The 16,202-nt window shown below is 42.3% G+C and overlaps 1 protein-coding gene across 1 annotated transcript in view; it reads left to right on the top strand.

The window, feature by feature from the left end:
• The window catches only part of CD109 (CD109 molecule), a 168,114-nt gene that overhangs the window by 134,670 nt on the left and 17,242 nt on the right, over window positions 1–16,202 (top strand). Inside the window, exons 24-28 of the mRNA XM_070073883.2 lie at window positions 8,678–8,759; window positions 10,823–11,051; window positions 12,366–12,531; window positions 14,119–14,309; window positions 15,104–15,259. Coding sequence (XP_069929984.2) covers window positions 8,678–8,759; window positions 10,823–11,051; window positions 12,366–12,531; window positions 14,119–14,309; window positions 15,104–15,259 — 824 coding nt within the window. The remainder of the gene's footprint in view (window positions 1–8,677; window positions 8,760–10,822; window positions 11,052–12,365; window positions 12,532–14,118; window positions 14,310–15,103; window positions 15,260–16,202) is intronic.

The following is a 16,202-nucleotide window of genomic DNA, read 5'->3' as shown; positions in this document are numbered from 1 at the left end:
GAGCCAGTGGATGGAAGATCCCCAACTCTACCTTTCAAATAAATAAATCAATCTTTCTGTTTTGTTTTAAAGGTGGGCAAATCAAGTTCCTACTTGGATTTGTGGATTAAATGGGATATTTAAGCACTTTAACACATAGTAGGTTGTGGGGAGCAACTGGGAGCAACTCGGACTAGACTAAGTTACTCGAATTAAGACTTATTCTATGCATCTGCTTTCCCACAATATGGCGCTGAGAAGGGAGAAACAGCTTCTACACAGCTGCCTCCAGTTCAACCAATAAACTGTAGGACCTGCTCCTGATTGGAGGAGAGCAGCGTACTCGGCGTGTGGGTAGCAGAGTTGGGATTGGTGGAAGAGGACTATAAAGGAGGAGAGAGACAACATGCACCAGGAACATCTAAGAGGAACACCTGTGCAGCCCCCGAGAGAGCCGGCCGGCGGTGTGCCGCTCCCCCGCGGAAGTGGGGAAAGTGGCAGGGGGAACTGCCCTTCCACGGAGGTGGAAGGGTCGGTAGCCAACCCGGGAAGAACCAGCAGCTAACCCGGGAAGGGCTGAGCAGACGAAAGAACAATGCAGGGTCCTGTGTCGTTCCTCCACGAAGAGGGGGAGCGACAGTAGGTATCCAGTAAATATATAACTATAATAGAGTCGGTTGCCTCTACCTAGGAGTTAAGGTTTGAGTTCAGCAAGCAAATTCTGCTTTTTCTACTTCTACAAGCGAATGTGAAATTCTTCTACTTCTATTCAATCCCCCTTCCATTCAAACAGCCTCATTTTCCACCCAGCCTATGCCGTCAGCTTCCTGAGTAGCTGTCTGCTTCTTTGTCCCTACCCTTCCATACATTTGACATGTATTATAAAAGGAATCTTTTTTTTTTTTTTTTTGACAGGCAGAGTGGACAGTGAGAGAGAGAGAGAGAAAGGTCTTCCTTTTCTGTTGGTTCACCCCCCAACGTCTGGCGCTGCGGCCGGCGCACTGCGCTGATCCGAAGCCAGGAGCCAGGTGCTTCTCCTGGTCTCCCATGGGGTGCAGGGCTCAAGCACTTGGGCCATCCTCCACTGCCTTCCTGGGCCACAGTAGAGAGCTAGACTGGAAGAGGAGCAACTGGGACAGAATCTGGCGCCCCGACCGGGACTAGTGTGCTGGCGCTGCAGGCGTAGGATTAGCCTATTGAGCCGAGGCGCTGGCCATAAAAGGAATCTTTTGAAAATGTCAAGATCATGTCACTTCCTTTCCTTAGAATCCCCCAGTGGGCTCCCAGCCTCTGCCTACAAGGTTCTGAGTGACCCGATTTTGACCCCTCATCTTTCGCTCCATCTGAAGTCACTCTCTGGGCTTCCTTTTTGACTGTGTCTCCTAATGTGGAGAATGGACCTGAAAGATCTGAAGTGCTTTCATAGTGTAGAGGTTGTACACAATACAGATTCTACCTGTCTTTGGCACCTTCTGATTGGCAAGGAAATGAGACCTCATGGTTCCAAGGTGTTGCCCTTTGAGCTGAGGAAGTGGTTCATGAAAGTCCGTACAACGGAGCTCCCGGTGCATCATCTCACACGTTGAATTAAATGACGTTTCAAAGGAGTGGACTGAGGTTTGTTGGTATAAGGCTTTGGTTATGAAATCAGTGTGTCATTTCAGAGACTGTTTTTTCTTTTGCCACCACTTTTGCCAAAATCCTTTAAATATACCGTAATTGTTTTTATTTTTGAAGAAATTAAGTGGCTTTGGTGTGAGTCATAGTTGTATTATTTAAATGTCGTTTACGAACAGCGCATTGTTTTACTTAAATCATGCTTGGCCCAGGAACCCTGTAACCTAACCCATTGTTCTTTTGGTCAAAACAACAGCTACAAATTGAACGAAGTGTTTTGCTGTCAAAAAGAAAAGTTGAACCATAAAATGAAAACTGTTTTTGATCAAGACTGGAAATAAGGTTTAAACCACTTGTTTTCCTCAAATATTTAAATCATAGTGCCTGCAGTTCAATTTTTCAAGTGAGACTTGGACCTACTCTCTGGTTGAAAACATACATTTTCTTTATGCAGTGGAAACAAGGACAAAGTGAGCTTCAGGATTCTGCATCCTGGTCATCCCGCCTATGGCAATCATGAAAAATCTAAAAATCTGTAAGGTTTCCACTTTCCATCCCATGTTTTAGAAAGTAAGGAAGCTGGCGGTGGTTGCCTTTCTCTTAGAACACAGAATGTTTTTTATCAGGTTTTCTTTTTCTTTTTAAACTATTTATAATTTTCACCAGAGCAAGTGCTTTATATAGTCACATGGAGCTAATTTGACTTCTATTACTTACATATAATTTTGACACTTGAGGCATATTAAGTCAGATTATACTCAGAATATTACTTTTCAGTGTGTTTCTGTGAACAATGCTTTCACCTTTATTATGATAAATCCTGACAATTCTACACTCATTGTTATTTCAAAGAAAGCTCACGACCCGGGAGACAGTGTTTCCTTTTGCAGCCCTTTGTCAATGGAAGTGGTTCTGGGTTGTTGCCCCACAGCCTCTGGACTTCTGTACTTCAGTTTTCAGAATTCTGATTATGCTATTATTTTCCAAACTCAAGAGCTATTCATAAAACTTTTAAAGATGATTCTTTCATTTCTTCATTAACTTTTGGAGAAAGTAACTTTTTGCCTTTCTCAACAATCATGGTGAAAGTTTCCAACTTAGATGACTGCACTGGAACACTGAATTCTTGTATTAACAACAGACATTATACTTGGGTCAACAGGGTCCTTTTCTGTTTATGGAGTGGAAACTAGGCTTGATATGCTGGGATGTCTGAAGGACGAACAGCTGAGGGTTCCACAGTGATGCCTGGCAGGTATACCATGGAGAAGCACACCTCAAAGGAGACTCCCACAGGGAGAGCTCTCATTCCCTCCTTAATTTTTCCATGGAGCACAAATGGAGGTTTGGATTCTCAGTTTTATCAAAACTGGCTCAAGAGGTTCACTCCACAACTGGAGATTATATATGACTTTTCTTTTCCGCTGGGCTGGCTGCCTCTAGTGGAAGAATGGTGCTAGTTGTTGATGTTAATGGGGAATGTTGGAGGTCAGCCACCTGAGGGGTAATTTCCATAAGCACTGATCTCATCTCCATGATCTCATCTCTGACCCATTTCACGAACTCTCAGACTGGGAGCTGCAGATGTTGGTGTGATGTGGGGTCAGAGGCACATGGTCTTCTCCTTGATATTGGTCCTCCTGTGGTGAAGGAAGACCCCAGACATTGCTTTTTTATTCTCCCTGCTCCTCTCCTCTCTTCCCCTCTCCTTGCCTTGCCTGGCTTCTCCTCATTTCTCCTCTCCTCTCCCCTCCCCTCCCTTCTCTCTTCTCCTCTCCTCTGTAAGATTAAGTGCACACTTAAACTTTGATTATTGGTGAATTTTGTTCTGAATTGAAAATGGAGAGAGAATGTCTTGAACTCTTCTGCTAATTTCCTCTGTGAATATTAAAAAATTATTCTTCTCCGTGATCTCTGACAACCTCTGAAAAATGAAGATATTATATGCTGTATTTTTTCAAGGTTATATAAAAACTAAAATATGATAACATGGACTGGGGCAGTTTAATAATTATTCTGTCTTATTTTTTCCAATGCAGTTTATTTTTGAATATGTAGAACACTAACATGCTTCCAATGGTCAAACTTATTGATTGTGGAAAGCATATTCAAAGGAATGAGTCTACCTCTTTTTTTTCCTTATAACAAAGGAAAATCTCTTGTAAATGACCTGCTTCATTATTTTTTAGTTTACCTTTTCTTTCTCTGCAGAAATAAGCATGTCCATGTATGTTTTCTTATTTCCCCCAGTTCTTATATAGCATAGTGTAGTATCTGTGGGCTACCTTGGGCTTTGCCCTTTGCACTCAACAGTCTTTCCAGGAAGTTGTCCTGCATCAGTTCACAGAGCCATTCTTCGTTCTTCTTTCAAGCTGTGTACTACTCCGTTGTACTGAGTTTAATCTCCAAATTTTGGATATTTAAGCCATTTCTGACATTTTACAATCACAAGTAATATGACAACGAATCATTTTCTCTCTATATTTTTGTGTTGTTGGAGGTGTTTCTTCAGGGTAGATTCCTGGAGGGGCATTATTGAGTCAAAGGGTGAAGACAGTTTCTGCCGCTGTAATTGTACCATTCTGAATTTCCTGGTTTCCTTACAGCTCGCCCTACAGAGGGAGGGGTCAATCTTTGAATCTTTGCTAATCCGATGTGTAGGAAACTGCATCTTTAATTTTAATTTCTCCTATTATAAAGTTTAACATTTTTTCATACATTGTAATCCAACTTTATATGTGTATCTTTGTTTTTGTGATTTTTGTGTTATTTCAGTTTTTTTCTACATAATTAAAAAAAACTATCCCTTTAATTAAAAAAAGTTTATTCTTACTTACTTGGAAGGCAGAGTTACAGAGAGAGACAGAGTGGGAAATATAGAAATATCTTTCATCTGCTGGTTCACTCTCCAAATGGCTACAATGGCTGGGGCTGGGCCAGGCCGGAGCCAGGAGCCCATATGGGAATGCTGGCATTGTAGGCAGTGGCTTTACCGGCTCTTCACAATGCTGGTACCCCCTAAATTTTTAAAAAGATTTTTTTTTAACTTTTATTTAATGAATATAAATTTCCAAAGTACAGCTTGTGGATTACAATGGCTAAAAAGATTTATTTATTTATTTATTTGAAAGGCAGAGAATTACAGAAGAGAGAAGGAGGGACAGAGAGAAAGAGAGAGAGAGATAGACACAAACAGATCTTCCATTTGCTGGTTTATTCTTCAAATGGCTGCAATGGCAAGGGCTGGGCCAGGCTGGAGCCAAGTCTCCTGCATGAGTGCAGAGGTCCAAGTACTTGAGCCATTTTCTACTGCTTTCCTAGGCACATTAGCAGAGAGCTGGCTGGGAAGTGGAGCTGGTGTCCCAGATGGTAGCTTAACCCATTGTACCACAACACTGGCCCCATATCATCCTAAATTTAAAGAAGTTCTTTATATGTGTATATATTAATATGTAAACATGCAAACAACATTTATATATTGTTATTATTGCTATGTATGTGTACATCTTAGACATACTTTGTTATTTAACAGCTTACTGTATTTTGCTGAAGCAAAGTTTGAAACTTTTTGAATTGTGACACTTATCAATTTTAAATTCTGCTAAATTTATAATCTGATCCTTCGAGAGCCTTGCTCTACACCCATGCTAGAGAGTAATGCCTAGTATTTACAGAGAGCTTTCCATCCAAAAGTTGTTTTAAAAGGGTTTTTCATATTTTATCATGTTTAATCGTTGAAAGGGCTCTGTGAATTACCATAAGACAGTGACTTTGGAGCCAGGTAATTCCCAGGTCCACTACCTACCAGTTATGTGACTTTGCTCATGGTGTTCATATCCTCTGAGCTGTGGTCTCACGATCCTGTAGAAGGGGACACTGATGGCATCAAGGCCATACGGTGGCTGTGAAAATCACCTGAGTTCATACCATCAAAGAGCTTTAGAGTCCTAACACCTGGCCAGTGTTGAGCAAGGGCTGGCTGTTTAATTACTGTACCATGATATTTTCATTTCTAAATATAAAGACACAATTGAATGTTCCCTTCTTCAAATTAAGCCAAATTCTGTCATCACTTTAAATATTTATATTCCTTTTATCATAGTCTTAAATATCACCAAGAAAAATATTTTGTTATTTAAACATTTTGTCTTTTTTTAAATAAGATTTTATTTTTATTTATTTGAAAGAGTTATAGAGAGAGGTAGAGACAGAGAGAGAGGTCTTCCACTTGCTGGTTCACTCCCCAGATGGCTGCAATGGCCAGAGTTGTGCTGATCCAAAGCCAGGAGCCAGGAGCCTTCTCTGGGTCCCCTAGGTGGGCACACGGGCCCAAGGACTTGGGCCATCTTCTACTGCTATCTGAGGCCATAGCAGAGAGCTGGATTGGAAGAGGATCAGCTGGGACTAGAACCGGCATCCATATGGGATGCAGGTGCTTCAGGCCAGGGTTTTAACCTGCTGCTCCATAGAGCTGGCCCCAACATTTTGTCTTCTTATAATCAGATACTCAGATCTAGGGATTCTCATTGAAAGGCTCAAGGATAAAGTTTGGGACTTAATGGCAAGAGTAGACTAATTTTAAACCATGCATGCTCATGTGTTATTTGTCAAGTATAAATAACTACTTATGGTCATTGATGCTTCTAAACTATAGCATTCATAAATTAAAATTTATTACTCAAGTTTACTAGGGATTGAATTCAACATTTTAATGAGTATGGTTTCCAGACTACCCTGGCCATGCTGCAAAGCTCTTACTGTGCACCCTCACCTCCTAAGGTGGAATTCTTTAATTTTCAGGAAGGATTCTTGATTATAGGAGGATCATTGGTAATGCCTTGAGCTGGAAATGTTCCTGCTTATACCTTTAAAAAATGATGCATTATTGCTATTTTAACTTCATTTTTAGCAAGTCAGCTGATTGTGGGGTGTTTGGTGAATCCTATAGTGTTTGGTCTATGATTTCTTATTCACTTGTATGAAACTTGTATGTACTGCTTTGCAAATATGAAACAACTGCCTTTTAATTGCAATCATTTGTTTGTAAACACTTATTTGAAAATATGAAACATCTGCTTTGATCAAAGCAGATCCATCAGTCTTAACCCCCTCCTAACATAACCTCTGTGGTGATGCTTTATCACCACCATCAAGCCTTTTTTTTTTTTAAGTGCAAACTTGGAATTGGTAGGCAAACCCATTGTTGATTTACTTCAGTTGACCATGGCCACATAAATAAGAGCCATTGTCTTAGGTTATTTAGCATTTCTCTCTCTTGCTGGTATAAGAATAGAAAGTATTTTTACCTTCTGTTTTTTCCTTAAGCTTTAATTATGATGCTAGATAGTATTTTTCTTAGGGAGCAAAGAATTTTAACACAGAAACCATTGTGGTGAAAATTAGAGTTAAATAAAACTGTAGTTTCAATTTTCATGCTCTTTTTTTTTTTTAAAGATTTCTATTTATTTATTTGAGAGGTAGAGTTACAGACAGTGAGAGGGAGAGACAGAGAGAGAGAGAGAGTGGTCTTCCTTCTGTTGATTCACTCCCCAGTTGGCCTCAGTGGCTGGAGCTGAACCAATCCGAAGCCAGGAGCTTCTTCCTGGTCTCCCACGTGGGTGCAGGGGCCCAAGGACTTGGGCTGTCTTCCACTGCTTTTCCAGGCCACAGCAGAAAGCTGGATTGGAAGAGAAGACAGGACTAGAACTGGTGCCCATATGGGATGCTGGTGCTGCAAGCGGAGGATCAACCTACTGCACCATGGCACCAGCCCCTCAATTTTCTTGCTCTTAAATGGATGTGTCTTCCATGCTATAGTATGCTGCTTTTTTTTTTTTTAAGATTTATTTATTTATTCGAGAGACTGATTACAGACAGAGAGGGAGAGAGAGGGTTTTCCATATGCTGATTCACTCCCCAAATGGCTGTAATGGCTGGAGCTGGGCAGATCCAAAGCCAGGAGCCAGGAGTTTCCTCTGGGTCTCCCATATGGGTGCAGGGGCCAAACTTTTGGGCCATCTTCCACTGCTTTCCCAGGCCATAAACTGTGAGCTGGATTGGAAGTGGAGTAGTCGGGACTTGAACTGGCGCCCATAAAGGATGCCGGCGCCTCAGGTGGAGGGTTGACCTACTATACCACAGCGCTGGTCCTATCATACTCTTTTTAAGTTTAATTGAAGTAAACATTTTGTATCATTGTTTCTATTTTATGCATTTTGCTTGAAAAGTCTTGGTATTGGGACTAGCAATTAAGCCTCTGTTTGCGATGCTGGCATCCTGTTTTGGAGCACCAGTTCATGTTCAGATGCTCCACTTCTGATCTAGCTTCCTGCTAATGTGCCTGGGAAAGCAGTGGAGGATGGTCAAAGTAGTTAGGCCCCTGCCACTTTTGTGGGAGAACCAGATGGAGTTCTAGGCTCCTGGCTTTGGCCTTGCCCAGCTCTGGCCATTGTGGCTATCTGGGGAGTGAGCCAATGGAGGGAAGATTTTCTCTATGTCACTCTGCCTTTCAAAAATAAATGAATTTGGGCTGGCGCTGTGACGTAGTGGGTAAAGCCACTGCCTGTAGTGCCGGCATCCCATATGGGCACTGTTTTGCATCCCGCTGCTCCACTTCCCATTCAGGTCTCTGTTATGGCCTGGGAAAGCAGTAGCAGATGGCCCAAGTCCTTGGGCCCCTGTCCCCACATGGGAGACCCAGAAGAAGCTCCTGGGTCCTGGCTTTGGATCGGCGAAGCTCCTGCCTTTGCAGCCAATTGGGGAGTGAACCAGTGGATGGAAGACCTCTCTCTCTCTCTCTCTCTCTCTCTCTCTGCCTCTCCTTCTCTCTGTGTGTAACTCTGACTTTCAAATAAACAAATCTTTAAAAAAATTTTAAAAATTAAATCTTTTTAAAAAATGTCCTGATATTTTAAATTTCTTACAGTACCTAATATACAAAATAGCATTAGATATTTATTTGGTATCTTCTTTCTCCTTCTCTACCCATTATTTCTCAATATAAGTCATGTTTAGAAATTTTCATTTATGGGAAATTAATTGATTAATTACATTAAATATCTGTCTGTTTTTGTGTCTTCAGGTTACCAGAGAGAACTTCTCTACCAAAGAGAAGATGGCTCTTTTAGTGCTTTTGGGAATGTTGATCCTTCTGGGAGCACTTGGTAAGTTTTATTGCTATGAACCATGTCATGGAGCTGGCTCTCACTGCGTTACCCTGCCGCAAAATCAATAGGTGTATCTCTGTGTATTATAGATGTGGAGGCTGCTTTTCCAATATCATGGCTTAAGAAGAGAATATCATTTTTGCATGTTTTTGAAACAAAAAAATCAAGTATTTTTGTTTAGAAAAGATGGACAGAAATCCTCTTTTTTGTGTATGTGGGAAAAGCAGCAATAAAATAATTTGTGATGATGGAACAGTAAGAAGCAGTGGGTGATTGACATAATTCCTTCCTTAATTGACATGATTATAGTATATGTTGTGTTAATGAGGCAAACATGATTTCTTTAAGATATATATATATATATATATATATATATGTAAAAAACAGTGATGGGTGGCCGGCATTGTGATGTAGTGGGTTATACTGCCATCTATGTTGCTAGTATCCTATGTGGGTGGTGGTTTGAGTCCCAGCTTCTCCATTTCCAATCCAGGTCCCTCCTAATATGCCTGGGAAAGCAGTGAAAGGTGGCCCAAGTGCTTGGGCCCCTGCACCCGTGTGTGAGACCTGAATGAAGCTCCAGGCTCCTGGCTTTGGTCTGGCTCAGTTCCGGCAGCTGTGACCATTTGGGGAGTGAACAAGCAGTTGGAAGATTCATTCATTTTTTTTCTCTCTCTCTTCTACTCTCTCTGTAACTTTACTTTTCAAATACATAAATCTTTAAGAAAGGAATTAAGTCAAGAAAATCCAGTATTTCCTCTAGAATGGAATCTTCATGTGCAGATTTTGGAAGTCTGGTCTCTCCTCTTCCATTTAACCTTGTTTCCTGTTTCACTCAGAAGCAAACTGCCTAATTCTTAGGTTAGACTAGGTGTGCTTTCCTACCAACCACCCATTGCTCAGAAACTTAGGAATGAACTTCAGAGGCTTCTTGCTCATGATGCATTTCCACTATAGGTCAGCAGGGGGCTCTGTGGTCTTTGCTTGGGCTGCCACCAGCCCACTGTTCCAACTGGAGGCTCCCGGCTTTGCAGAGCAGGAGGAGAAGGTGGCAGTATGGAGCGCTGGCAATTAGAGGCTTCAGCCAGAGTGGTGTTAACATTTCTGTTCACTTCATCGTGAACAGAGTTGGTCCCTTGGCTATGCCGAGCTTGAAGGGAGCAGAGAAATGAATTCCTCTGTGTATCCAAAGTAAAAGAGAACTGGATATTATTGAATATTAGTAATGTTCACTGCACTAAAGCTTTGGTGTAAGACAAAACAGATGTGCTTTAGATTTCTCGTGACATGAGTCTGGATATAGATCTAAATAGATTGGAGTGTCTTATTGCTTGATGCTCTTTCCACTTCAATATAGTGTTCTGTAGCAGGGCTTGGCCAGCTTTTTCTGTAAAGGAACAGATAGCAGATACTTTAGGCATTTGGGGCCAGGTGGAGTCTCTGTTGCATAGCCTTTTGCCACCTCCCTTTTCTTCTCTTTTCTTTTTTTGAAAACCATTCTTAGGTGGTGGTGTGGTGGCATGTGGGGGTGCAGTGGTGTATTTGGCCTGAGAGCCAGATTTGGGCAAGCCAGATTTGTCCTGCAGGCTGTAGTTCGCCAACTCTTGTCTTGTAGGGGAGGAAACGTATCCATATCCCCATTTAAAGTCCAACAGTTTGGGAACCATATTCTGCTTCCGTGGCTTTAGGACCAAGCGAAGTTGTATGAAACTTTTGGTAATGCTCAGAACAATCCAAAGATGAGGAACCTTGAAAGTTTACTTAAGTCTCTGAGAGTGTCAGATTCTCAATCGATGAAATAATGAGCTGGACCAGCTGATTTCTGGGTGTTTTCTCACACTGATGATTTCTGAGTTGACCTGGGAACCAGGAGCACCTGTCGGGCAGGTTGTTCTCGCTGTCTCTCTGCTGTTTTTGTTGCTTGTTTTCCTTCTTCAGTGATCCTCCCTTTGGTGAATCTTCTGCTGAGGGAGAAAATTGTTAATGTTTTGCTTGTTCAGTGTTATTTGGAAGATTTTATAAAGCATATTTTCTGTAAATTTTTCCTCCTTTTCACCAAGGTTGTCAGCTTTTGTTTTAAGATGTTTTCTCGAAGCTGATCCATATATAGATATCGATCAGAATGTGTTACACAGAACATATACTTGGCTCAAAGGACATCAGACACGCAACGGTGAATTTTGGGAGCCAGGAAGAGTGATCCATAGTGAGCTTCAAGGTGGCAATAACAGTCCTGTGACACTCACAGCCTACATTGTGACTTCTCTCCTGGGATATAAAAAATATCAGGTACTTAATCTTTAATTTAACAAATGACAAGTGAAACCCAAGGAAGGTAGTTCTCAATGGGTGAAATACATGTCTGAGAACTTAGAGTTTTGCAGTAATGCATTGCATTTGAAATCTGAATTTGGGCATAAAAATATTAACCCGGAGAATAACTAAGGAAATTAAAAAAAATGCTTTCTAATACGTGTATTGTGCTTGCTATTGGTAAAGTAAGCCAATCCATATTTTTTGTGGGAAAAGTTCATTTCTCAGGGGAAAGATAATTCTTTAGTGTTTGGGAATGTGTAACAAGTGTAGGTTGTGAAGGATTTTTTATTTCTAAAATGTTATGGAACAAGCCGGCGCCGTGGCTCAATAGGCTAATCCTCCACCTTGCGGCGCCGGCACACCGGGTTCTAGTCCCGGTTGGGGCGCCGGATTCTGTCCCGGTTGCCCCTCTTCCAGGCCAGCTCTCTGCTATGGCCAGGGAGTGCAGTGGAGGATGGCCCAGGTGCTTGGGCCCTGCACCCCATGGGAGACCAGGAAAAGCACCTGGCTCCTGGCTCCTGCCAGGATCAGCGCGGTGCGCCGGCTGCAGCGGCGGCCATTGGAGGGTGAACCAACGGCAAAAGGAAGACCTTTCTCTCTGTCTCTCTCTCTCACTGTCCACTCTGCCTGTCAAAAAAAAAAAAAAAAAAAAAAGTTATGGAACAAGTACAGTGTCTGCTAGTGCAGTGCAAAGTGCACCCACTCCCTGAAAAGTATACTAAGCAGACTTGGATGCCTGGATGGGAATGAGTGTATGTGGAAAGTTATGCTAATGAGCTTAATTTGACTCCAGGACTGTCCTGGTGATTGATGCCTTTACTGGTAATTGCTGATTGCATTTCACAAAATCAGCATAAAATTCTGTTGCTTAAGCTCCTACTGTTTTCCTAGCCAGGTAGTAGGTGTGGTGATACGCTTTTCCCTGAATTTAGAGCTTCGACATCTGAAATAAAATTTGAGAAATGTCTCTTAAACTGTATTTTCTGCTTTCATCTGGGCTTATGATTTTCAGTGGCAGAAACATTTCCAAAGCTCTACTTTTTATTTCTAATTCCTTCTAAAGAATGGCCCTTATTTATTCATAAAAACTGAAAAGCAATCTTATTTTCAAAATGCATGGCAAACCTTTAAATATCAGTGATCATTGTTTCCATTGCCTATGACAAGTTTAGGTGATTAATAGATATTAAAATTATATTTTGAGTGAATGTTTCATGGTACATTTTGCTTACATATGAGGCAATGAGTTATTTTGAATGGTAAAAAATTTCGTATTTCTCTTCCTAGCCTAATATTGATGTGCAAGACTCTGTCAGCTTTTTGGAGTCACAGCTCGACAGGGAAGTTTCAGACAATTATACCCTGTCTCTCATAACCTACGCCTTGTCATCAGTGGGTAGTCCTAGAGCGAAGGAAGCTTTGAATGTGCTGACCCAGAGAGCAGAACAAGAAGGTAATTCATGGGACCCAGGTGAGGTTGGCAGACCATTATGTGTTATGAAGTATATAAATTACGTGAGGAAGTCTTGCAAACCAGGTATGAATTTGATTACATTTGCACCTTCTGAACCAGATGAACACTGAAACACAGAATGAGATCAGGGTGGGCCTGACACACCACAGTACAAGCCTCTCAAGGAGCTTTGTGTAGAATTCCAGGGCTCAAGTGGGTTCTTCTTTTAGATACGTTCTGCTATGTCAATTACCCTTTGACTCCCTGATACCACTTCTGGGTGGGGCCGTCCTGTGTTCCTTAAGGCTTTTTGTTTTGGGGAGACATGGGTTCAAATGCAGGTTCTCCAGTTTACCGAGCTTCAGTTTCCCCAGCTATCTATAAAGTGGGAAAAACATCTTTGCTGTGAGGGTTAAATTAGATAATGTACAGTGCCTGCCACTTAGCAACTGCTCAAATATATGAGCTAAAATGCTAATGAAAATGAAGGCCACTTCAAAAAAATGCTGTTGGTAAGTGGGTTATATGTATTTTTATTTTGAATGGGGACTGTTTGGACTACAACATGACAAAAAAGTATGGGTATAGTTATTACTCAAATGGTCTCTGTAATATAGTTAGGATCCAGTTTGTGTGTGTGTGTGTGTGTGTGTGTGTGTGTGAAAGAGAGAGAGAGACAGAAATAGAGAGAGAGGCAGGGGTTGTGGCAGTTGGATGGATGGACAGAAATCATTTTAGTTAATGTGAACTGATTCAAAGTTCTGTTTATTCAGCAAGGGATACCTGTAGAAAACATTTAGAGGCTTCTGAGATGTAAAATACTGTATTATTTTAGCATTAACTTAGATTGAATCCTTATTACCCAGGCCAGTGCTGAAGATTGGAAAATTATTGCACAGAGGCTGAAGTAGTCCCTGACATCCTTGTTTGCTTGAAAGTGGTTATTTCACATTCCATCTAAGTGTGATCACCATCAAACTAGTAATGCTTGAGAGAGGGGGAGTAACCCCAAGGAGGATGGTCCTCCCAGAGCAGGGTTATTGCTAGGGAAGCTGTTGAGTTGGCTTGAGTTCCTGGGTTTTTCGTTGGGGGTTTGGATTTTGAATTTTCAAATAATAGAAAGAGGAGAGGTTTCCCAGAACATCAGAGCTGGTGAATTACAGATTCCCAGAACAGGATTCTTCCCAACGTGTGCTTAACATATTTTGGGGATGGCACATATAAGTTATGTACCTTATCTTCTGGAATAGAGTGTGCTTTCCCTTTTATTTATAGCTGTTATGCCTGAGCCAAACATGTGGAGTTTCTTCTGCGAAAAATATTTGAATCAAAACATCCTTAAATATAGGCAATAGGAAAAGGATAAAAATTTATAAGTTGTAATAATTTAAAAAGAGGCTCACACAAGAACATGCTTTAATATGCGTGTCTGTGCACGTGCACATATATTTGCTCAGCATACACAAGTACATATGTAAAAATATATTTAAGCTAGTCAGGTAGAACTCTGACAGTGTAGGACTGGTTAGTGGTATAACATGCAATTTTTTTGGCGGTTGATCAGAACGTGTTACTTTTCCCTTGTAGAAGGCATGCGGTTCTGGGTGTCCTCAGTGTCTAAACTCTCTGAGTCCTGGCAGCCCCGCTCCCTGGACATCGAAGTCGCAGCCTATGCACTCCTCTCACACTTCCTGCAACATCAAGTGGCTGAGGGCATCCCAGTTATGAGGTGGCTAAGCAGGCAGAGAAATAGCCTGGGAGGTTTTGCATCTACCCAGGTGAGAAATATTTTTTTTTTAAACTATATACATACACATATGTATATATACAAATGAATATGTAGTTGCTATTTTTTCACGACTTTGTAAAATTACTTGGCAGTTTAAAAGTTTAGTAATGGGGCTGGCGTTGTGACTTAGTGGGTAAAACCACTCCCTTAGATGCCACCATACCATTTTAGTGGTGGTTTGTGTACTAGCTGCTCCAATTCTGATCCAGCTTCCTGCTTATGTGCCTGGGAAAAGCAGTTGAACATGGTCCAAGTGCATGGGCCCCTGCAACCCATTTGGGAGTCCTGGAAGGAGCTCCTGGCTCCTGGCTTCTGCCTGGCCCAGCACTGGTCTTTGTAGCCATCTGAGGTGTGAACCAGCAGATGGAAGATTTTTTTTTCTCCATCTCTCCCTCTCTTACTGTAACTCTGACTTTCAAATAAATAAATAAATCTTAAGAAAATAAAAGCTTAGCAACATATCTCAAAAATTTATGACACTAATTTAATTTTTCCTGTTAATGAGCTTCATAGCCAATACTTGCATGGAATAAGCCAGTTCCCTGTGCATAGTAGCCATTTTTCACTTGTGGTAACTGATACAAGACTAGATGCTCATTCCATTCCACAAATGATTTCTGAGCCTCTCCTGCTCTAGGACAAGAGATTAAGAAATGAGTCAGGGCATGTTGCCAGGCAAGGAGGGGGCAGAAATGTGCAGCAGGTTTCTTAACCTTGCTTAGTTTACCCTTTGGAGACCTTGATGTATACTTACATGTGTGATTGCTTTTCTCCCCTCAACAGGATACCATTGTGGCCCTGAAGGCCCTGTCTGAATTTGCAGCCCTGATGAATACAGAAAGGACCGATATCCAAGTGACTGTGATGGGGCCTAGCTCACCGAGTCCTACCAAGTTTCTCATTAAGACGCACAGCCGCCTACTCCTTCAGTCAGCAGAGGTATGGACGAGGGCAGTTATTTAATATGCTGGAATAGTGCTTCATTTTTAAATTCTGACTTCAACAGACTTGTTGTTCCCAGATCCTGGTAGGTTAAGATGAGGGGGGCAAATGGTACCCCTCCTTATTTGAAATTTCTGAGTTCAGCAAAGGTGGGATGGCTAAGAATTTTGGAAAGATTGGCCACTGTTATATAGGAAAAGGAACGAACACCCATTGAGTTGCTGTTCTTCACAGATATTGTGCTAGGTTACTTTATATTTCCTATTCCATTTGCTTCTTTTTTTCTTTTTTTTGACAGGCAGAGTGGACAGTGAGAGAGAGAGACAGAGAGAAAGGTCTTCCTTTGCCGCTGGTTCACCCTCCAATGGCCGCCGCGGCTGGCGCGCTGCGGCCTGCGCACTGCGCTGATCCGATGGCAGGAGCCAGGTACTTCTCCTGGTCTCCCATGGGGTGCAGGGCCCAAGCACTTGGGCCATCCTCCACTGCACTCCCGGGCCACAGCAGAGAGCTGGCCTGGAAGAGGGGCAACCGGGACAGAATCCGGCGCCCCAACCGGGACTAGAACCCGGTGTGCCGGCGCCGCAAGGCAAAGGATTAGCCTAGTGAGCTGCGGAGCCGGCCCCATTTGCTTCTTAAACCAACTCTAAGCTGGCGCCGCAGCTCACTTGGCTAATCCTCCGCCTATGTTGCTGGCACCTGGGTTCTAGTCCCAGTTGGGGCGCCAGATTCTATCCCGGTTGCTTCTCTTCCAGTCCAACTGTCTGCTGTGGCCCAGGAAGGCAGTGGAGGATGGCCCAATTGCTTGGCCCTGCACCCACATGGGAGACCAGGAGGAAGCACCTGGCTCCTGGCTTTGGATCTGTGCAGTGCGCTGGCCACAGCGCGCTGGCCATAGCAGCCATTTGGGGAGTAAACCAACAGAAGGAAGACCTTTCTCTCT

This window comes from Oryctolagus cuniculus, chromosome 5 (genome assembly GCF_051225735.1).
Source record: "Oryctolagus cuniculus isolate XC-2025 breed Fujian yellow rabbit chromosome 5, ASM5122573v1, whole genome shotgun sequence".
NCBI lineage: Eukaryota > Metazoa > Chordata > Mammalia > Lagomorpha > Leporidae > Oryctolagus > Oryctolagus cuniculus.
This window is presented reverse-complemented; position numbering and strand designations above follow the sequence as displayed.